This window comes from Chelonia mydas, chromosome 7 (assembly GCF_015237465.2).
Source record: "Chelonia mydas isolate rCheMyd1 chromosome 7, rCheMyd1.pri.v2, whole genome shotgun sequence".
Classification (NCBI taxonomy): domain Eukaryota; kingdom Metazoa; phylum Chordata; order Testudines; family Cheloniidae; genus Chelonia; species Chelonia mydas.
This window is the reverse complement of record NC_057853.1, coordinates 60,830,602-60,854,595: the sequence shown is the minus strand read 5'-3', so window position 1 is coordinate 60,854,595 and position 23,994 is coordinate 60,830,602. Positions and strand designations below refer to the sequence as shown.

The following is a 23,994-nucleotide window of genomic DNA, read 5'->3' as shown; positions in this document are numbered from 1 at the left end:
AACAATTTTTGTTACCCTTCTCTGTACTTTTTTCAATTCTAATATATCTTTTTTTGAGATGGAGTGACCAGGACTGCATGCAATATTCAAGGTTTGGAAGTACCACAGATTTATACAGTGGCGTTGTGTTATTTTCTGTCTTATTATCTATTCCTTTCCTAATGGCTCCCAAAATTCTGCTAGTTTTTTTGATTGACACTGCACATTGAGCAGATGTTTTCAGAGAACTATCCACAATGACTCCAAGATCTCTTTCTGGAGTGCTAACAGCTAACTTAGACCCCATCATTTTGTATGTATAGTTAGGATTATGTTTTCCAATATGCATTACTTTGCACTTATCAACATTGAAATTCATCTCCCATTTTGTTGCCCAGTCACCCAGTTTTGTGAGATCCCTTTGTAACCCTTTGCAGTCAGCTTTGAACATAACTATCTTGAGTAATTTTGGATCGCCTATACACTTTGCCAGTTCACCGTTTACCCTTTTTTCTAGATCATTTATGAATAGGGCCCCACCAAATTCATGGTCCATTTTGGCCAATTTCAGTCATAGGATTTTAAAAATCCTAAATTTCATGATTTCATCTATTTAAATCTGAAATTTCATGGTGTTGTAATTGTAGGGGTCCTGACCCAAAAAGGAGTTGTGGGTCGGTTGCAAGGTTATTGTAGGGAGGGGGGGGCGAGGGGGGGTTGCAGGACTGCTACCCTTACTTCTGCACTGCTGCTGACGGTGGCGCTGCCTTCAGAGCTGGGCAGCTGGGGAGCAGTGGCTGCTGGCCAGGATCCCAGCTCTGAAGGCAGAGCTGCTGCCAGCAGAGAATTAAGGATGGCATGGTATAGTATTGCCATCATTACTTCTACACTGCTGCTGGCGGAGTGCTGTCTTCGGAGCTGGGCGTCTGGCCAACAGCTGCTGTTCTCCGGCTGCCCAGCTCTGAAGGCAGTGTAGAAGTAAGGGTGGCAATACCGCAACCCACCTGAAATTACCTTGTGACCCCCCCTCCAACTTCCTTTTGGGTCAGGACCCCCATTTGAGAAACGCTGATCTCCCCCATTAAATCTGGTGTGTTGTGTGCTTTTACCCTATACTATACAGATTTCATGGGGGGAGACAAGATTTCACAGTTCGTGATGCGTTTTTCATGGCTGTGAATTTGGTACGACCCTATTTATGTATACGCTGAACAGCACAGGTCCCAGTACAGATCCCTGGGGGAACCCCACTAGTTACCTCTCTTTATTGTGAAAACTGACCATTTATTCCTATCCTTTGTGTCATATTTTTCCTATCACTATAGCAACTGAGTGCTTCACAAACAATAATAAACTGAACTTAATAGCCCTGTGAGGTGAGATGCTATTATTATACTTATTTTACAATTGGGAAACTGAGGCACAGAGCAAATAATACCAAAACTGTCAAAGGAATCCAATAATTTAGGGTGTTCAACTTGGGAGTCTAATGCCTGACAACTTTCTAGAAGACTTATAAAGTGCTTAAAATGCTATTTTCAAAGCACAGCTCCAACTTACTTCAGTTGCAGCTGTGAGTGCTCAGCACTTCTATAAAGCAGGCTCCAGGTGTCTCACACGGGGCATTCAGACAATGAGGATCACACAATTACAAGCACCTGTGATAATTCTGCTTTAAGTGACTTGTCCAAAGTCACGTTCACCTTTGTGGCAAAGGCAGGAATAGAATTCAGTTCTCAAGAGTGACATTCAACTTCCTTAACTGTGAGACCATTTTTTATTTCCTAGCAGTCCCTAATCTCATTCACTACACACCTTCCAACTTCTGCAACAACTGAGGCAGGGGTCCTACAGACAACAGCTTCGTTCATGGAACAACCCTGATTAATTTCCTGAACTCTGTACACTGAATGAGGCAGGGTTCCTGTGGAAAAAATAGTGGAATTTGACCATGTAACTGAAGACCCTATATATTGTGTCTTTTACTTTTTACACAACTTATATAATATGAAGCAACCACGCATACACAACGGGGTCTAAATAATCTTGTCGACTAACTATATGCAACTTGCAAGGCCTACCTACATATATACATTTCTGTCCTGGTAGGGTTCTGGCAGTTTCTAGAACACAGAAGAGAGAGAAGGGCAATAGACAGCTCAGAAACGATTTGAAGAGATACTCCCCAATTCCTATAGACTAGGATTCAAGGTTTCAGAGTAGCAGCCATGTTAGTCTGTATCCGCAAAAAGAAAAGGAGTACTTGTGGCACCTTAGAGACTAACGAATTTATTTGAGCATAAGCTTTCGTGAGCTACAGCTCACTTCATCGGATGCAACTTCATGCATCTAATGAAGTGAGCTGTAGCTCACGAAAGCTTATGCTCAAATAAATTCAAGGTTGCATGTGCAACCTTAATTCTGGCATTTCCTATCTTCTGAGTGCTTGACCTTTAAACCTTAGTGTTTTTTTTAATATCATGTTTTTGTGTGTATAATTTCTTAAATTAAAAGAAAATGGAAAAAGCAAATTCCACCATCTGGAACCATGGGTCATCAGCAGGGTCAGAACCTTTGGATCCACAGCACAGACCTCTCTATCACTTGAGCTAATGAAGTAAGTCGTAGCATTACTAGGGAGTGTTCTCTACTAGTTACAGATCCTTTTGCCACTGTCCCTCCCCAAGTCTGCCACATTCTGTTCCATCCCATACTTGTTTAGACCCAGGTTTACAATCAGAAGAAGTATCAATACATAATGATTGGAAAACTACAAACTGTTCTTTATGAAAAGCCTCACAGCTACTTGTGTACAAGAACTCTACAACTACATGTAGACTTTATCAGCGTAGAGCAATATTCCACTAACTGTCTATATTTCTATATAGAACAATATCTCACCATAGTTCTTATTTCTGTGTTCTTACCTTGACATAATACAAATCCTAAAAACTCTGAGCCACAGCCTGGCCCCCACTGTGTTCTCTTTGCCCACTCTGAGGGAACCCTACAGTGGCTAAGCTCACCCTGGCATAAGGAGTAAGGCAGAGGAAAAGAACATAGCTGGAGTATTCCTGGTTGGGCTTACAGTCCCTGGCAAGCCCTAGTTATGCTGAAGGCTATATCTACCCCGGCCAGCCCTAGTATTGCGGAGCTACAGGACAAACTTCAGCTGCGGCTGAGTACTGAACTCTGCATTCATACCCACATATTTTGCATGTGGAGTTATCTGCAAATATTTGTGAAATACAAACAGAAAAGCTTTTGTAAACATTTCCATTTTCTTCTCTGTTGCTTCATATTAATTATACTATTTAGTTTTATTAGTATTCTGACTGATCACAGCTGTTTTATGATGTAAGTGCCCTGCTTTTTGTCTACTGCATGTGCTTTACCTTTAATAAGTTCTCAAAGATAAACTTTAAAATAATAAACTAAAAAATAAAAGCCAAATTCTGCATGTCTTATACCTCCAGCTAACAGAGTTTGGGCCAAAACAGATCCAGTGTGGAGGCAGCATTTCTAGAAGTTAGAGAAACGGAAAGTACCAGAAATCCTTAAGTATGCTTGTTCCTAACTCTGTTACTAACTTGCTGCATGACCTTGGGCTCAGGTTGTCCATTTGTAAAAAGGGACAATAATACATCACTACCCCATTGGTATAATTTGAGGTTTAATGTTTGTAAAGTGTTCCGAGATTATCTGAAAAGTGCTACACAGTGCAAAGTATTATCATCATTACTAACAGAGAAGCTGTTGAGCTACAATGGAATCTGCCTTCTCCTCTAGAATAACCCTTCCATCTTGTACTACACTCAATAGTACACTGACTTTTTTAATTCCTGATCTCAGAAGTATCTAAAACCTGGACAGATTAATAAAAGATCTGCCCCCAGGGCTGGCCTTACCATGAGGTGAACTGAGGTGGCTGCCTCAGGTGCCAGACTCGGGGGGTGGGGATGGGGGGTGGGGCGCCACTAGGACCCACAGTGTAGAAAATTGTGTCTGCTGCTGGTGCATATGTATTCTCTCTGCTCTAGATGCACAGAGATGGTGGAGTGCTGTGCTGCAGGAAGGAGGACACAAGAGACATAACAGGCAGGCAGGAGAAAAGGTGAGAGATAATAACAGAAAGCAGCAGCAGCTGCAGGGAGAGAGAGGAGGAGGAGCCTCTTATGTACCTCTCTATCACCCCCAGGAACCTGGACTGATTAACACCAGCTTCTCCGGCAGCTTCCTGTTTCCTGCTGCTTCCCTGAACCCACTTGAGGAGAACAAGAAGTCAACTGAAGTAGTAGGAGCCAGTTAGGCCTTAAGACACTGATCTCTTCTCTCACTCAGGCCCAGCTACCAGCCTACTTATTTGTCCCCTTCAACTGAGTGTTGAGAGCCACTATAGCTGGCACAGAACAGCAGTCCTGAGTGAAAGAAGAAAATGCCCCTTTGGGGCAGCATTCAGAAGAAGAAAGAAAGCAAAGGAAGCTTTTCTATCTAAGCAGGAAGGAGCTCTCCTGAGATACACAGACACGAATGTTCATGGTGAGCCTACCGGCCTCAGTGAGGATGTGAGCGGTGAGGAGATGCCTGATCTTCCAGTTAGTCAGAGTGCAGATGACCTGGCAGCTACTGCAGCATCCCTATCTCCATCTCAGATGGATGTAACCATGCACATTCCTGAAGAAAAGTGTAGATCAGAGAAGAGTGTGATGGAGGCGCAAGAAACAGCTGCTGCTGAGTTTAGTTTCTTAAGTCTAGATGATCCAGGACTGTGGACCCACTTGAGCAGTAGCCTGAGGGACTTCCTTGTACTGCATGGGCCACAGCAAGTGAAAAACTTCATGTTCCCCAAAGACAATGAAAATAGAAGTTTCCATCCAACACATTACTGGCATGAAATCTCCAATGGTGACAAAGTGGAGAGGCCATGGCTTATGTACTCAAAAACCCAGAATGCGGCATACTGTTTTTGTTGCAAACTCTTCCAGTCTAATGTTCCAGCCACATTGGGTTCTACAGGAACAAAGGACTGGAAAAATCTGGCTAGAAATCTGGCATGCCATGAGAAGGCAGCAAATCACCAGAGAGTATTCCATAGGTGGAAAGAGCTTGAGATGAGACTAAGGTTAAAGGCCACCATAGATGATCAGCATCAAGAGAAGATTGCATCAGAGTCTCTTTATGGGCAAAATGTTCTGAAAAGGCTCATTGCCATTGTAAGAATGCTTACTACCCAAAACCTAGCACTGCGTGGCACTTCAGATCAGCTGTATGTGCCAAACAATAGAAACTTCCTTAAAGTTGTGGAGCTGATGGCTGAGTTTGATGCTGTACTCCAGGAACATCTAAGAAGAGTCACCACCCAAGAAATGTACACACACCACTACCTTGGAAAAACAATTCAAAATGAGATCATACAGTTACTGGCAACAAAAGTCAAAGAGAAGATTGTGGCAGATCTGAAGTCAGCAAGGTATTACTCTGTTATTCTGGACTGCACACCTGACATCAGCCATATGGAACAAATGACTTTACTGGTGCATTTTGTAACAACAACAGAACCTAGTGAAAATATCCCTGCAATGGTGACTGTCAGAGAGCATTTTCTAGAATTTATTGACATTGATGATACTACAGGAGCTGGTATGACAAATGTGCTTCTTAAAAAGCTGGAAGATAAGGGAATTGTGATAGCTGACATGAGAGGTCAGGGCTATGATCATGGTGCCAACATGAGAGGAAAGAACAGAGGAGTGCAGACACGGATCTGAGAGTTAAACCCTCGAGCTTTTTTTGTCCCATGCAGTTCTCATTCATTGAACTTGGTGGTCAGTGATGCAACATCAGCTTCTAGTGAGGCTGCTGAATTTTTTAATGTAATTCAAAGCATTCTATGTATTTTTCTCTGCATCAACTCATCAATGGCAAATTTTGAAGCAACATCTGGGAACATCCTCTCTGACACTGAAACCACTGAGTGCCACACGATGGGAAAGTCGAGTGGAGGCGATAAAGCCTATCAAACACCAGATTGGGAAGATAGATGATGCCATAGTTGCCATTATGGAGGATAATGCTATGACAGAACTGTTCATGGGAGAACAGTGGCAGAGGGAAATGGAATCACCAGAAACATACGTAACTTCAAATTTCTGTGTGGCTTAGTGTTGTGGCATGACATACTGTTTGAAATAAATGTTGTAAGCAAGAGACTCCAAGGTGTTAACCTTGATATATCTGGAGCAATGGAACAACTGGACAAAACAAAGTCATACCTACAGTCTACCGGTCAGATGAGGGATTTCAAACCATTCTGAAGCGTGCACAGAAGTTGGCAGAGGAACTTCACACTGAAGCTATTTTCCCACCCATTCAAGAATACAAGCGTCACCAAAGAAGAAGACATTTTGATTACGAGGCATGGGATAATCCCGTAAGAGACCCCAAACAACAATTCAAAGTTGAATTCTTTAACCAGGTGCTAGATTGTGCAATACAATCAGTTGAAGAACGTTTCATGCAGCTCAAGGAACACAGCAGTATATTTGGGATGTTGTATGATATTCCAAAACTCCTCACTTTACCTGAAGAAGACCTACACCAGCAATGCAGGGCACTAGAGACAGTGTTGACACATGATGACATGCGCGATATTGATGCGAGTGATTTAGGTGATGACCTGAAAGTCCTTTCAAGATACATTTCAGCAGGATCAACTCCAAAGGCTGTTCTGGAATATGTGTGCACAAATAAGATGACCACCCTCTTTCCAAATGCTTTTGTTGCTCTGCGCATACTTCTTACACTTCCTATAACAGCTGCCAGTGGAGAATGCAGCTTCTCCAAGCTGAAATTAATAAAAACACATCTACGCTCCACAATGACACAGGAGAGGCTGGTTGACCTTGCAACCATCTCAATAGAGCATGAGCTGGCCCAGACTGTGGACCTGCAGGAAGCAGTTCGAATCTTTGCAACCAAGAAGGCATGAAAAGCACCACTTTGATTATTCAAACAGATAAAAATGCCAGTGTTTACTATGCAGACAAGAGAAGTCACATTTGCTGTTCAGGCGTTTGAAAGTTAAGTGTTACTTAAAAATTCTGAACCAGGAATTTTAAGTTGTTAGTTCTCTTTATTGGGGTAGGTAGCAGAGCAGTACCATGAGAGGAGTAGAACAGGAAGAAGGCAGAATTGAGACCTTTCAAAGTTTTGGCCCAAGCGAAGGGGCATGGAGGCGTCATTTGAGCTCCCCGCCTCAGGTGCCAAAATGTTGTGGGCCGGCCCTGTCTGCCTCCTCCTCTGTCAGAGAGGCTACTGGAAAATGTCATTAGCTTTAAGAAGCAAAGCTTGCTGTAAAATGTAGTCCCCTTTTTTATATGCTCATTCGTTTTCAACATGTGGTAAAAACATTTTTGAGGTGAGATTCCCAAATTATTTAAATAGCTAATGATTAGTTAAAAGCAGCCCTAAATATCAACTTAAATATTAGGCTCTCAATTTTTCTTTCATTCATAATATACTAGGTAAACTATACTAAAATAATGACTTGCTTGTTACTCCTGAATTTGTACTGCAGCAGCTGAGACAGTGTAGATAAACAGGAAGATTAACTGAAGCAGAATGAATCACACTGAAATATGTTGCTGTATAAGGTATGATTAACTCCACCGTGATTGAGATTATTTCAAATAACAGGGCTTTTATCAATGATGGCTGTAAGGCCGGGAAATGATTTAAAAGCATTTCATGCAAAGACAGCCACTGCAGTTCACAAAAAAAAACTGGGGGGGAGGAGTAGTGGGGGAGAGAGAGAAGGAGATTCAGTGTCTGCAGCTGAAATAGCCTTGGGCTATTTCAGAATCCTTCCCAAAGCACATCTTTACAACATGCCATTGACATTATAAACCTTGTGCTATAGAACACCTCATTTTTCTGTGGAACACAATTTATTAGATACTGAGGAAGTTAATTCTGTGAATTTAGCAGTAATATGATGATGCCATAGCTCGTGTAATTGAAAAGTCAATACCTTCACCAGAAAATCAGTGTCAAAATTCTGCAAAGAAACAGAAGAGCTTTTGTAAAAAAACAATATTCTTCCTCTATTGAAAATTACCTTCTTTAAATGTCTGTCCATTCCCCCCATCCTCCTCTTCCAGTTACAGATTTTATAAAAATCAAAATCCAGTCTTTAGAAAACAGAATGCTATTTGCTTATAACATCAAAAGAACAAACACCGGCATCTATGGACCTTAAATGTCTGTTCCTGTTAGACTGAAAGAGAAGATGAGATGTCTTCTTACAAAGGTTTTCCCTGTATGTGTTTAATAAGAAAACAGACCAGAGAGTTAAGAGATCTGGGTGCTATTCTTAGCTCTGCCACAGATTACCATGTGAACTTGGGCAAGCCTGAATTTTTCTGATTCATTCCCCGCCTCATCTATAAAGCGAGATAATAATACTTAACTTCATCCAGGGAGTAGGTGTTGGTAAAGCATTTTGAGATCCTTAGATTATGGAAGGCATTTTGAAATGCAAAGTATTGGCTGATGTAATTGTAAATTCAAAACTGAAATTAAGATTGTTAGCATTGCTGAAAATTTCCTTCAAAATGAATCAAATTATCAAGTGAATTTAGAGACAGACTACCAACAATTAGTGAGTGGAAATAACCTCTCAAATATATAGGAGCAGTCCTACTAAGTCAAATAAAGAAAAAAAAAATCTCTCTCTTTCTCCATACACGATACTCATGTCATACCAAAATGAGGTTTCACTGAGGTATTCAGCTTTATTCCAGATACAGTTCTAATAGTTGGCTTCAGCTAAATCTTTTGAAATACTGATATGATTGACACCAACTAATTAGGAAGAGGAAATGCTTCTACCTATGATGTTTATGGCATGACCAACCACTCTCTACTTACCTCTCCTCTGTTGTGAGCCCACCATGATTTAGAAGAGGAGGAGAGACTGATGAGGTTCTGTTCCCTTCTCATCTTTTATTGTAGCTCCAACTACATTTTCCTTCCTCCATACAGCCCGTTTATGTCAAAACCTCTCAGCAGCAACTGCTTACACCAAACACTCCCCAGTATCAGACACTCCTCAGGCAAAGGAATGAACACAGGAAGCCTGGAATATTGTATCTTTAAAATGCACCTACTAGGATTTAGTCCCATCTCAGTTAAACTGGTGTAAATCCAGAGTAACTCCATTGAAGATAACTGAATTATTCTGAATTTACACTAGTGTAATCAAAATTGGAAGATACCTGATTTACTGTAGGAAGGTCATTTGTTTCATTCCCCACTTGCCATGTGTGGGCCAAAATTAAAGCAGCTAATTTAGAAGCTGGACTGCAGTTTGACTCAAATGTTCAGTGCATTTTACATAGAAATGCGTACAAAATGCAAAGTTGTATACAACATAATACAATATTACAAGTAAAGGAAATAGATAGCAGGATCTATTTAGACTGCAAAACAAAGTATTTACATCCATTCTTGCAGTTAAAACAAGCACAAAGAATTAGCAAATCAGCTTCCAGTGCACAAAAGCAAGTTCAAAGTCAGGACAACTGCAATCATTATCAGTGCTTTTAGATTTAAGGCTTTTCCTTGTCATTGAAAGAGGAGTAACAATAGAATGTACAACTTAAACACATATTAAACAAGACGGACAGTATCAAAATAAATAGTAGAATCACTGAATAATACACTTTCCAATATGCTATCTGTACATACTGCGTCCAAATAATATCTTTTTGTGAGGATTTTTATGTGTTATTATTTGATACTTTATAAGATTTGCAAACATTTTAATTTAAGGAGGCACCACATGCCATTTTCGTACAACTGTTAAACACAATGATGACAAGGCCTGCTTGTTTTATTGTTTTTGCATGCAGATGTACCCATTTTTCTACAGCTCAGGATACATGACTCCAGAACCATTATTAAAGCTATTGTTATTGCTTTTCAAAATGTACAAGTCCTTTCGTAACAGCACTTTTGTTGTTGCACTCACATCACTTTCCCAATCTGGTTGCAACAGTACTCTGTAATTGCAGAACTTCAGTTTAGAATTCTGTAATTAATTTGTTCAGAGACCACACCTTTAGAAGTAACCGCTTCACACGCTGAAGAGAAGAGGGTTCTGATTTTCAAGGGAGCTTGTTTATTTATTGTCTATATTATTGTGTTACTTCAAAAAACTGATTTCACCTTCACATTTGGGATCACCGTTCTACACATCCTCCTTGTAACTTCCAGTGATTTGTGAACTATGAGCCATATTGTTTGCTTATGTGGCTTTATTACTTAAAAAACTGACAGGGCACTCAAAATCTTATTCCAAGTCCAAAGAAAATAAATAAATTTCCTATGGAGAAATCCTACAGAAATAGACATAGGACCCCGGAAACCCGGCAAGCTTCACCATGCCAACTTCCTAACAAATGGTCCTCTCAGGGACAGAGGGGCTTGCAACGGGCAGGAATGTGGTGCTGAAGCGGCAGGGAACCCACATACCCCAGGGATCTATGAGGAAAAAACTCTTATTCAACAGTGTGTCCCAAAGTTTGCAGACAGCTTCCCCTGCAGCATATATTACCATCCCTTAGGTGTGGCCATTGGCTTCTGCACCCTCTTTGAGAGGTATAGAACTTGGGTTCATTCTCCTAAGACCAGCATATACTCCCCATGTGAATAGACACAGGTTTTGAGAGGGAACAGATAACACAGAGTTACTGCTTCCTGGATCCATCCTCCTTTGACCCACAACAGGCCTACCAGAGTTGTGGAACCCTCATCACAAAAACCAGGGAGAATGGAGCTTTCAAAGAAATGGGAGAACAAGCATGCAGCTGTGGTACTGCTCTCCACCTTTCACTTATCCTCTTATGTGTGCTCCTCCGCTTGCACAGCACCTGTTGTGCAAGAAGAAATCATCTGCCCATTAGGTGAGTTTAGATTTGGATCTAATTTTTAAAGCCTTCATCTCTAACAACCCAAACCACTGTTGTGTTATTGAAAGTTAGCTTGAGTTGTAAAAAGTATGTATTAGGAGGTGAGTTGTTACAGATGAATTAGGTAGCAACTGGTGACAAAGCAGTTATCATCAGGAGATAATTGACCTTATTTGAGAGTTAAGCATCCTGAGGCAAAGTAGAGTGTGCTTAATCCTGGCAGGTTAATTATCCAGTGATTATGATAGTTTGGAAGGTATTATTGCTAAGAACCATTTGCAAAATGACACTATTAAAAAAAAACTTAATTTAATAAAAATTAAAAGCAATAACAATAATCATTGTTCTCTAGTCATGTATTGCCAGATAATGACTTCAGAATGGCCTTAATTGGTTAGTAGCACTGGCTGTATGATTATTTTTATATTGAATGTTTTGTATTAAATTTATTATGTGAAGTCTAGTTAATAAGTGCCAAATATCCAAGCCAAAATGTTTTGGATAGGTATGAAAGAGATTTCAAAGACAAATGATCAACATACCAATGGCCATTGAGCTACAGTTGTAGCTGATAACTACTACAGTTTATTATAGCAGTGTTCAGCACCACCACTGCAGTTAAGGGTATGTTGACATTTACATTCTAAACTAGAGTATTTATTTTTTGAGGTTTACAACTTGCCCATTTTAATTATCATCTAGCTGAAACTTGGAATAACCAATCTCCATTCAGTTGTAAATTTTTAAGTGCAAGATGTAATTTAAAATCTCTTTGCCAATTGTTTTTAGTTTAAGAATGGCATCAATTTGGAATTCTGCTGCTCTTTTGATGCTTTTTGCATTACTCTAAAAAATAATGTTCAACAATAAAACTGTGTCGGTCTATAATGTGAAGTGAAGATAAATATACAGAAGAGTAAAATCTTGTGTGAGGCTACTCTCTGTTCTAATAAAGTAATAATTATACCATCTAGTATGCATTTTATAGCTTATATACTTATGTATGTCCCTTTACTGTTTATGATAGATAAATTAGCAAAACTCAATGAAAACAAAATATAAAGACAGAAGGAATGATCAAAATAGATGGGGAAAAATAGGTGTTTAGGTATACATTGGCTCAGCCAAGTGGTTCACTTCACATGAAGACATACATAAATAGACAGACAATTAAACATTGTTATACAAGACTCAAAATCAGGGAAATGAATCCAGGAGAAGAAACGAGAAGAGGAGCATTCAGAAAGTTGAATTGTGCCAGAGAAACTTTTCTTGTTAAAAGGGTTTTGCATGCTCTTAACCACAAGCCAAGATACATGGAACAAAAACACTGGGAGCCAGAAGATACAGCCCAAGCCAATAATTAGGAAGTGTACCATGGAAAGAGAAAGGGTTTCAAATCACAGAGTAACAAGAGAATATACCGCAGTGAAAGGTATCCTAAAGAAAGAAGAATCTAAAGTGGCAATAAGTAGGTTACATAGCAAGAAGCAAAGATGAACTTTGCTTACAATGAACGGGAAATCCCACTCTAGCAAGGCTGCAAGCAACATAGATCAAGATGTCTCGTACTCTTTAAAGTGCATAAACAGTATGGTAACATTTAATGATGATAGCTTATATTTAAATAGTATTTTTTACCCTAACAGATAACAGACTGCTTCAAAAACCATATACAGTAAATGCAGGGAGGATTTTACACTGCATTATGCATTACAGTATTACACAATAAGTTATGACAAGAAGTAAGTAATACCATATCCTATTGAAACAGCAGGGGGCATTAAAGTAGGCAGAATGCAGTTTCCATTGAACCGGTTGCATCTAGTTTTGTGAAATGTTGTTGTACATCTAATGACAAGTGATCACAACTTCTGTTTTATATTTCCTCTGAAAAATGGCACCTTACACACCACAGTGATGTATTATATCAGAAAGTTTAGGGGAGCAGTACCAACACAAAAGGAGGAGGAACACAACACTGGGTTTTCCTGGGAGGTTTCCCATTCAAGAATTGACCAGGCCTGACTCTGCTAACTTGTGAGATCTGACAAGATCAACACCTGAGATTGTATGGTTCCTGAAAAGAAATACATGGTAGCACCTTGGTGAGGTCTTCACAATGCAAATGACAGAATGAGGCTGTCATAGTGACAACGATAGGGGAAAAAAATGTTACCTATCTGTTGTGCAACTGTTGTCCTTCGAGATGTGGGCACAGATATGTATTCCACTCAGGTGTGCTCGTGCCCAGTGCACGGAAGCCAGAGAAAGTTGCCCAGCAGTACCTGTAGGGACAAAGGGACATGCTCTCTGGCCCTTAGCCCCTCCCCTGGCTATTGAAGGGCAGTGCTTCCCTGATGCCTTTCAGTTCCTCTGCACCTAATGTCAAGAGTAGAGACTCTGATGTAGAGGGGATGGAGGATGTGTCATGGAATACCTATCTTCACCCACATCTTGAAGAGCAACAGTTACAAATCAGGTAGGTAACCATTTTTTCTTCTTTCAGTGGTTGCAGACGTGTATTCCACACAGGTGGCTCACAAGCAGTAGTTGTAGGAGGTGGGATTCAGAGTCTATTTAAACAACTACAGCAGAATGGCCTTCCCAACATTGCACCTGACCTAGATGCAGTGGTAACAGCATAGTGCTTGGTTAACATATGAGTAGCAGTCCTGCAAATGTGCTATATCAAAACATCACTGAGAAATGCTAGACATTGCTTGAGCTCTCATCAACTCAGCCTGCAATCTTTGCAGAGGCATGGTCTGAGATACTTCATATGGTGTTGTAATGAAGGAAGTTATCCACCTGGAAATCGTGTACATAGAGACCGCCTGACCTTTAGTTCAATCCACATAGGAGACAAAACGACAAGGTGATGAACATCAAGGCTTTGTCTTCTCCAGGTAAAACGCCAAGCATCGTTTCACATCCAATGTATGAAGTCTCTGTTCATCTGCACTTGAGTGTGGTTTAGGAAAGAACACCAGTAGGTATATTACTTGGTTAAGGTAGAAATGGGGAACCACTTTCAACAAGAATTTAGGATACGGTTGTAGGGCTACTTTATCTTTGAAAAACTGCATATGGGGGCTCTGCCATTAAGCCCCATAGCTCAGTTACTCTCCTTGCAGATGTTATAGCAACAAGGCTGTCTTCTGGCACAGGAGGGACAACGAGCAGGTTGCCAGGGGCTCAAATGGAAGCCCCGTAACAGCAGTTAACACAATATTAAGGTCCTTCAAGGGAACCGGCTCTTTCACTGGTGGGAGGTAATGAATGACTCATCTCAGAAATCTCACTATCATGAAGTCTGAGAAAATGGCTTCCCTTGGATGGAAGGATGGAATACTGAGATTGCCGCTAAGGCCTGGTCTACACTATGAGTTTATGTCGGATTTAGCAGCGTTAAATCGAATTAACCCTGCACCCGTCCACACAACAAAGCCATTTTTTTTTGACATAAAGGGCTCTTAAAACCGATTTCTGTAGTCCTCCCCAATGAGGGGATTAGCACTGAAATCGACATCGCCGTTTCGAATTAGGGTTAGTGTGGACGCAATTTAAAGGTATTGGCCTCCGGGAGCTATCCCACAGTGCACCATTGTGACCACTTTGGACAGCACTCTGAACTTGGATGCATTGGCCAGGTGTACAGGAAAAGCCCTGGGAACTTTTGAATCTCATTTCCTGTTTGGCCAGGCGAGCTCATCAGCACAGATGACCATGCAGAACTCATCAGCACAGATGACCATGCAGTCCCAGAATCGAAAAAGAGCTCCAGCATGGACCGAATGGGAGGTACTGGATCTGATCGCTATATGGGGAGAGGAATCCATGCTATCAGAACTACGTTCCAAAAGACGAAATGCCAAAACATTTCAAAAAATCTCCCAGGCCATGAGGGACAGAGGCTGCAGCAGGGACGCAACACAGTGCTGCGTGAAACTTAAGGAGCTCAGACAAGCGTACCAGAAAACCAAAGAATAAAACGGATGCTCCAGGACAGAGCCCCAGACATGCTGCTTCTACCCTGAGCTGCATGCAATTCTAGGGGGGGCCACCACCACTATCCCACCCCTGTCCGTGGACTCCGATGATGAGGTACTCTCCGCCATGCCTGAGCATTTTGTGGACGGGGAATATGAGGAGGACGAGGACGAGCTTGAGGAGAGCACACCGTTCTCCCCGACAGCCAGGATCTTTTTATCACCCTGACTGAAATACCCTCCCAACTCAACCAAGCTGGAGAAGGGACCTCTGGTGAGTGTACCTTTTAAAATATAATACATATTATAAAAGCAAGCAGTTTTTAATGATTAAGTAGCCCTGAGGACTTGGGATGCATTCATGGCCAGTACAGCCACTGGAAAAGTCTGTTAACGTGTCTGGGGATGTAGCGGAAATCCTCCAGGGACATCTCCATGAAGCTCTCCTGGAGGTACTCTAAAAGCCTTTGCAGAAGGTTTCTGGGGAGAGCAGCCTTATTACATGCTCCATGGTAGGACACTTTACCACGCCATGCTAGTAGCAAGTAATCTGGTATCACTGCATGACAAAGCCTGGCAGCATATGGTCCCGGTGTTTGCTGGCATTCAAGCAACATCCGTTCTTTATCTCTCTGTGTTATCCTCAGGAGAGTGATATCGTTCATGGTAACCTGGTTGAAATAGGGGAATTTAATTAAGGGGACATTCAGAGGTGGCCGTTCCTACTGGGCTGGTTGCCTGTGGCTGAAAAGAAATCCTCCCCGCAGTTAGCCACGCGGTGGGGAGGGGGCAAAGGCGCTGAGCTGTTCGCATTTGGCTATCTCAGATAAGGAGGTGAAAAAAACGCACACGCGATGAAATGTTCTCTGAGCTCATGCAGTTGTCCAACACTGACAGAGCTCAGCAGAATATGTGGACGGGCACAATAGCAGAGTACAGGAAAGTGGCCGATGAACGTGAGGAGAGGTGGCGGCAGGAAGATCAGAGGAGGCATGATGCAACACTGGGGCTACTGCGGGATCAAACGGACATCCTCCAGCATCTGGTGGAGGTTCATGAATGGCAGCAGGAGCACAGACTGCTACTGCAGCCCCTGTTTAACCACCCTCCCTCCTTCCCAAGTTCCATAGCCTCCTCACCCAGTTGCCCAAGAACGTTGGCGGGGGAGGCTCTGGGCACCCTCGCACTCCACCCCAGTGGACAGCCCAAGCAACAGAAGGCTGTCATTCAACAAGTTTTGAAGTGGTCTTTTCTTTCCCTCCTACCCTCCTCCCACACCCCACCTGGGCAACCTTGTGAGTTATCTCCCTATTTTTATAATAAATTAATAAAGAATACATGCTTTTTAAACAATAGTGACTTTATTTCCTTTGCAAGCAAGCTGTGATCGAAGGGGGGAGGGCGGGTGGCTTACAGGAAATTTAGAGGCAACCAAGGGGGTGGATTTTCATCAAGGAGAAACAAACAGAAGTGTCACACAGTACCCTGGCCAGTCATGAAACTGGTTTTCAAAGCTTCTCTGATGCACAGCACTTCCTGCTGTGCTCTTCTAACCGCCCTGGTGTCTGGCTGTGCGTATTCAGCGGCCAGGCGATTTGCCTCAACCTACCACCTCACCATAAATGTCTCCCCCTTACTCTCACAGAGATTGTGGAGCACACAGCAAGCAGCAATAACAATGGGAATATTGGTTCCGCTGAGGTCTGAGCGAGACAGTAAACTGTGCCAGCGACCCTTTAAACGTCCTAATGCACACTCTACCACCATTCTGCCCTTGCTCAGCCTATAGTTGAACAGCTCCTTACTACTGTCCAGGGCTTCATGAGCCAGGGCATTAAGGGGTAGGCTAGGTCCCCAAGGATAACTATAGGCATTTCAACATCCCCAACGGTTATTTTCTGGTCTGGGAAGTAAATCTCTTCCTGCAGCCGTTTAAACAGACCAGAGTTCCTGAAGACGTGAGCGTCACGAACCTTTCCCAGCCATCCCACGTTGATGTTGGTGAAACGTCCCTTGTGATCTACCAGTGCTTGCAGCACCATTGAAAAGTACCCCTTGCGGTTTATGTACTGGCTGCCCTGGTGGTCCAGTCCCAAGATAGGAATATGCATTCCGTCCCATAGCCCCACCACAGTAAGGGAATCCCATTGCAGCAAAGCCATCTAGTATGACCTGCACATTTCCCAGAGTCACTACCTTTGATAGCAGTAATTCAATGATTGCGTTGGCTACTTGCATCACAGCAACCCCCACAGTAGATTTGCCCACTCCAAATTGATTACCGACTGACCGGTAGCTGTCTAGCATTGCAAGCTTCTACAGGGCTATTGCCACTCGCTTGTGAACTGTGAGGGCTGCTCTCATCTTGGTATTCTTGAGCTTCAGGGCAGGGGAAAGCAAGTCACAAAGTTCCATGAAAGTGCCTTAGGCATGCGAAAGTTTTGGAGCCACTGGGAATAATCCTAAACCTGTAACACTATGCGGTCCCACCACTCTGTGCTGGTTTCCCGGGCCCCGAATCGGCGTTCCATGGCATGAGCCTGCCCCAGTAACACCATGATCTCCAAATTGTTGGGGACCGCGGTTTTAGAGAAATCTGTGTTCATGTCCTCATTACCGCGCTGCCGTCGCCTCCTCGCCTGGTTTTTCAGGTGCTGGTTCTGCGTAAACTGCACAATAATGCGCGAGGTGTTTACAATGGCCATAACTGCTGCGGTGAGCTGAACGGGCTCCATGCTTGCCATGCTATGGCGTCTGCTCAGGCAATCCAGGGAAAAGGGTGTGAAATGATTTTCTGCTGCTGTTTTCACGGAGGGAGGGAGGGTTGACTGACAACATTTACCCATAACACCCACGACAAATTTTTGGCCCCATCAGGCATTGGGAGCTCAACCCAGAATTCCAGTGGGCAGTGGGGACTGCGGGAACTGTGTGATAGCTACCCACAGTGCACCGCTCGGAATGTCGACGCTTGCCACGATACTGTGGACGCACACCGCTGAATTAATGTGCTTAGTGTGGACACATGCACTCGACTTTATACAATCTGTTCCCAAAAATCGACTTCTGTAAAATCTGAGTACTTTCGTAATGTAGACATGGCCTAAGAGAGACAGACCTAAGCACTGAGATGTAGCAGATACTCCAAAATTTCCTGAATACAAGCTAGCTCTCGTTGAATGCCCAGGGCCACTGATCAATTTGAAAACCACTTCCATTTCGCCAAATGCGTAGCTCTAGTGGATGGTTTTCTGCTATTGAGAGGTATTTGTCAAACATCATGCATTCCTCTTCCTCATCTAGCCATGCAGCATCCACGCAACGAGATACAGACTGCTCAGTGTTGGATGCAAAACTCAACCATAGTGCTGAGTCAGTAGGCAGTAGATCAGGACAATGAGGAAGAGAGATGGGAGGTTGAATAGATAGACTTAGTAGGTCAGAGAACCAACATTGTCTCAGCCGAATTGTTGCAATGAGAATTAGCTTGGTATGATTCAGTTTTAGTTTGAGAATAAGCTGAGGAATCAGTGGGATCATGGGAAAGGCATACATTAGCACTGATTCCCAGTTCAGGTGGAAGGCATTGGTTAAGGTTCCTGGACTAAGACAAAGCTGAGAGCAAAATTGATCGCACTTGTTGTCTTTTGTTGCAAACAGATCAATAGCTGGGATGCTCCATTTTGCGAAGATGGATCTCAGCACGTAACTTCAGAGACCACTTGTGATTCTGGGAGAAAATCCGGCTGAAGTGATCTACCAAGTGATTGTGTATCCCTGGGTAAATGAGCAGCTATGCAAATTATGTTTTCCTCGATGAAGAACTACCAAAACTTACTGCTTCTTGACAAGCCGGTTGGAGCAGGCTCTTCCTTGCTTATTCATGCAATACATTGTGGTGTTGTTGTCTGTGAGTATGTGAACCGTTGTGTCCCTGATATGATCTCAAAAGACTTGGTATGCATTGTAAATGGCTTGAAGCTCCAGGACACTGAAATGGACAGACACTCTTCTTCTGATCACAAGCCCTGAATTTTCAGTGCCCCTAGATGTGGTCCCCAAACTATTGGAGAGGCATTGGTGATTACAGTTCATAGAATCATAGAAGATTTGGGTTGGAAGAGACCTTAGGAGATCATCTAGTCCAACCCCCTGCTCAAAGCAGGACCAACACCAACTAAATCATCCCCGACAAAGCTTTGTGAAGCCAGGCCCTGAAAACCTCTAAGGATGGAGATTCCACTACATCCCTAGGTAACCCATTCCAGTGCTTCACCACCCTGCTAGCGAAATAGTGTTTCCTAATATCCAACCTAGACTTCCCCCACTGCAGCTTGAAACCATTGCTCCTTGTTCTGTCATCTGCCACCATTGAGAACAGCCGAGCTCCATCCTCTTTGGAACCCCCTTTCAGGTAGTTGAAGGCTGCTATCAAATCCCCCCCTTACTCTTCTCTTCTGCAGAAGTTCTGGTTGGTGGAGCAAAGGGAACAACCTGGCAAACATTGCTCTGAACGGCCCACCACTGTAGGGAGACCAGGATTGCCGGGGACACCCAGAGAATTTGGGCAATTGACAACTCAGGCAATAGACCAACTTCAATCACACTTACAGACGAAGGGGCAATCTCACATACTGAACTATGTACATGCACGCAGCCACATGGCCTAATAACTTCACGCATACATGGACTGTAGTTCAAGGTTGAGACTGAAGTGCCAAACACAGATGATGAAATGCCTAAAATCGTTCATTTGGAAGAAGTGCTCTCGAACTCAAGAGTCTAGTAGGAACCCCAAAGAACTCATTTTTTTTGAGTCACTGTTAAACAACTTCCCTTTGTTCAAAATCAGACCCAGACGATTGTAGAGACATAAAGAATTGGACATGTGAGAGAACTTGCCCCTCAGTAACCAATCATCCAGATATGGGAAGATATTAACTCCTTTTTTCCTGAGCTATGCTGCTCCATAGTCATGCAGTTGGTAAATACCAATGGAATGGAGGACAGGCTAAACAGAAACACGGTGTACTGATAATGCTGACCTGCCATTACAAATCACAGAAACCTCCTGTGACCTGGAAAAATCGCCACATGAAAGTAAGCATCCTGAAAATCAAGGGTAGCAAACCAGTTTTGATTCAAAGCAGGGAGAACAGTCATTAAGGTAACCATGAGGAATCTTGTATCTTCCCTCGGACTTGGAGACCAGGAAGTACCATAAGTAGAATTATTTTCCCTGATTCTGAAGGGAAACCTCCTCTGTGACCCCCAAAGCTCAAAAAGTGTGCACCTACTGAAGAAGCAGACTCTTAAGAGGGTTCCCTGAAATGGGATGGGGTAGAAGTGTGCATAAATAGGAACTGAATGGCATAACCCAGTCCCAGTGCTTCGGACCCAGTTGTCTGTAATTATTGACTCTCAAGCCCTGTAGAAGTTGCAAAGCCTATCCTCAAATGGCGGCTTGAAGCATAATGACTGGAATGCCGACCTCGGAGACAGAGTCAAATTGGCTGCTTGGCAGAAGCTGATGGAGGACGGGCTGACTGATTGACATTGGCACCAGAAGACCTTATCCTATGAGACTTGTGCCTCTTTTTGGAGACAATTCGACCTGAAAAACCACTGAGGGCGATATTGCTGCTGCTGACATCTGTTTACTGCTGGGGTAAAAATCCCCAAATGAATGCAATTTAGCTCACAAGTCTTTACATGAATGTAACATCTCTTCAGTTTTGTCAGAAAACAAGATTTGTGGCTGCAGCAACAGATGTGCAGGAGGAGAGGCGACCGGCAGAATCGGTAATATCATTCTGGACTGCACCAAGGATTGAGACCATGCTGACTTTGGAACATCGCTGAGATTCCAAGGAGGCCACTCTGGGTAAGGGTATTGCATTGATGGCCAGTAGGCACTAGGCCAAGGATGCCTCACTTTACTACAGGATTGGTGCCAATCTGGGTACTGATGGGTGATCCCCGGGAGGTCTTGATGACTTCTGCGAGTGATAACAAGAAGGTGAGGGAGAAGATAAAGACGTCTCTAAGCCCGATACTGAGAAACTTTCCACGTAGCCCACATGCAATGGAAGAGCCATCCCCAGCAGGCTCAACAAACGTCCAGCCTCATCCAAAGTCCAGCACATCAGATGCACTGGTAATGATGAAGTTAAAACCCTAGACACTTCAAGCACTGATAGGGCTTCACACTTACATTCTATACCAGAGCAGATGTCAACACTGAAGTTGAAGCCAGCACTATTCCCATCATGGCAGTGAGCACCAGAGTCATCAACAGCAGCAAAGAGAATACCTGCGCTGATTTTCAGTGCCCAAAAGGCGGGCAACTTTAGTTCTGTACCCTCAGTTAGAAGAGGTGCCAAAGTTGGTGTCTACACTAATGACAAGTCCACAACCCATACAGATGGCGCCAAGGGCACTGACGAAGAAGCCATCACACCTGAGCACCCTTAAATCTGAGGAGACTCAGGAACTGTCAGGCAAAGCAAATCTGATGCTTTCTGATATGTCTGCACTGGTATGCTGTCAAGCAAAGCAAGTCTGATGCTGCCAACACTGACACCACCAGTACCAGACTCAATGGTGGACCCACAGATGATACTGGAGACAACAGTACTGAGTCCACTTGCTCTCGCCTCAGTGCCAAAAAGCAGGTAGATGACCCTGCTCTCACGTACAGGATGAATCACGGTACCTGTCTGCACTCCTCTTAGAAGGGAAAGAGGAATCTTTCCTAGCTCTGGAACAGCTCCAGTCTCTTTTATGAGATTTTTTTCTAGGGGGACCAGAGGAAGGAGAACGGTCTTTCTTCCTCCGGGGAGAGTCCATGCTGCCTCAAATACCCTCTGGGAGGTCTACCTATCCGTGAAGGTCCCCAGTGCCAAAGCAGGCCATATGGCTAGCTCCAGAAGGTGCTGTTTCAAATGCAGGTTCTGCATTCACTTACAGATGCAGCACCTTTACTTAAAGTGTCCCTAACACAGGCATAATAAACAGCATGTGTGGGGTCACTATTGAGGACAGTCATCTCACACAAAGCATAATGTTTAAACTCTGGTGATGGCATCAGCCAAGATGATGATCCATCTAAACTACTACAATAAATTAACCTGAGAGTACCACTAACTATTTTAATTATTAACTATACACAGTAAAATCCCAAACAGACTGAGGTAGAGCAGCATGAGGTAAAATACCACACAAAATGTTCTGACTCTAGCCGCAGGCAGTGAGAAGGAACTGAGAGGTGTCAGAGCAGAGCTGCCCTTAAACAGTCAAGGGAGAGGCTAAGGGCCAAAGGGTACAGGCATTACCCCTGTGGGTACTGCTAGGCCAAGTTCTCCGGGTTCAACGTGCTGGGTGCACACATACCTGAGTGGAATACATGTCTGCAACCATTCAAAGAAGAACTGTCAATGTTAAATACTCCTCCCATCCAACTACCCGTGGTTAATAGACTCTCACTATCGTACTGCACCTGAAGAAATATTCTATTTTCTAATCTTTAAAAAAGTATTCAGGGCTGGTCTATGCTAGTTGTTGCACTGGTGTACCTGCACCAATGTACACCCCGAGAGCGGACATGCTGCACCAGTGTAAAAAGTCACTTTTCCAATACAGTTCACTCTGATCTGACACTTAGATAAGCTTCAATAATGCATGTAACCTATGCTGGTGCAAAAATTTCAAGTGTAGACAAGCCCTCACTCAGTTCATTTATTTATGTGACTTTCTCAGGCGTTCATGATAAGCAAACATATAAATGCTTACAAGAGAACCCTGTGAATTAAGAAAATGCAAAGTGATATCAATACAATCAGTAAACTGTTGGCCTCATTGAGGTCAATGGCTATTTTGCCATTGAGTTCAGTGGGAACAGAATTTCACCCCATCTGTTTACCCCACTCTTGCACAGAAAAGCATAACAAAACTGAATTTCTATAGATGGTTTGGCACTCTATCTTCCATAGAAATCAATGAGAAATTTATAAACTGCGTTTTCCTAATGTCCTTCTCCTCCTGCTTCAAGAAAGTGTCTACTTTATTGCAGAATGGGCCGTCAAGACTAAAGCTATCAAGATGAAAACTTTTAACAGGTTAACACATTAGCAGTCCATTGAACCACTGCACTAGTTTAATTCTCTCTTTTTAAAACTTAGACTGTAAATTAGATTTTACAGTGTCATTTTACACAAAGTTCCTTAAAATATATGTTAATGGAGAAAAAAACCCAGAGATTATTTTAAATGTAAACATCTGTCAGAAACAAATATTTTTAGTAGGACTCACCATCTCATTTCCGAAAAGTATGTCAACATAAGGCATGACTTTCATCAGTGGCTCTTTATAGACCTGGCTAATAAATGGTGCAGAAAGATTCAAAGTGAAGATCTTGTTGTTTGCAGAAGAATGACTGGCCACCTTTAATATTGCTTCTGGTGAAACTGTAAGAAAAAATCCCTGCAAGCAAGCAAGCAAATATATATTACTAATTTCAAATTAGGAATCATATTAAATAAGTTGTTTGCAGGTAGGACAAAAAATGAAAAGCACACTTATTGAATGTGAAACTGTGTATAAATTGCATCCTTTGATTTAATTTAATTAGTTAGATTAATCCATTATGCCTGATCTCTTAATAATGCAGTATAATATTTAAACAATGAAAAAGATGTCATCCAACATAATTGATAATATTTTATAATATAAAATATGAAGCCATTTATATGTTAATGAAGCCAATAACAATAAAAGGAAACTGAAATAAATAACTACGTAAATTAGGGTTGCCAACCCTCCAGGATTGCCCTGGAGTCTCCAGGAATTAAAGATTAATCTTTAATTAAAGAGTATGTCATGTAATGAAACCTCCAGGAATATGTCCAACCAAAACTGGCAACCTAAGTGCGGTCTCCCAAAGGAAAAGCTAATTTAGAATAAAGAGTGCAGATCAGGGTTTAAGAAAGTAATAAGAGTGAAGATCAGACCAGGCCTTTACTTCACTTGATTCCCTTCTGAGGAAACCAACTCTG

General features: G+C 42.6%; 1 protein-coding gene across 8 annotated transcripts in view; it reads right to left on the bottom strand.

Moving 5' to 3' along the window:
• Positions 1-23,994, bottom strand: part of ADK (adenosine kinase) — a 555,104-nt gene that overhangs the window by 111,957 nt on the left and 419,153 nt on the right. For 6 of the 8 annotated variants that reach the window (XM_037904414.2, XM_037904411.2, XM_043551795.1 and 3 more), the window contains one exon: positions 23,252-23,422. The exons of the other annotated variants lie outside the window; for them this stretch is intronic. In XM_037904414.2, the coding sequence (XP_037760342.1) occupies positions 23,252-23,422 (171 nt within the window). The remainder of the gene's footprint in view (positions 1-23,251; positions 23,423-23,994) is intronic. 8 annotated transcript variants of the gene reach the window in all.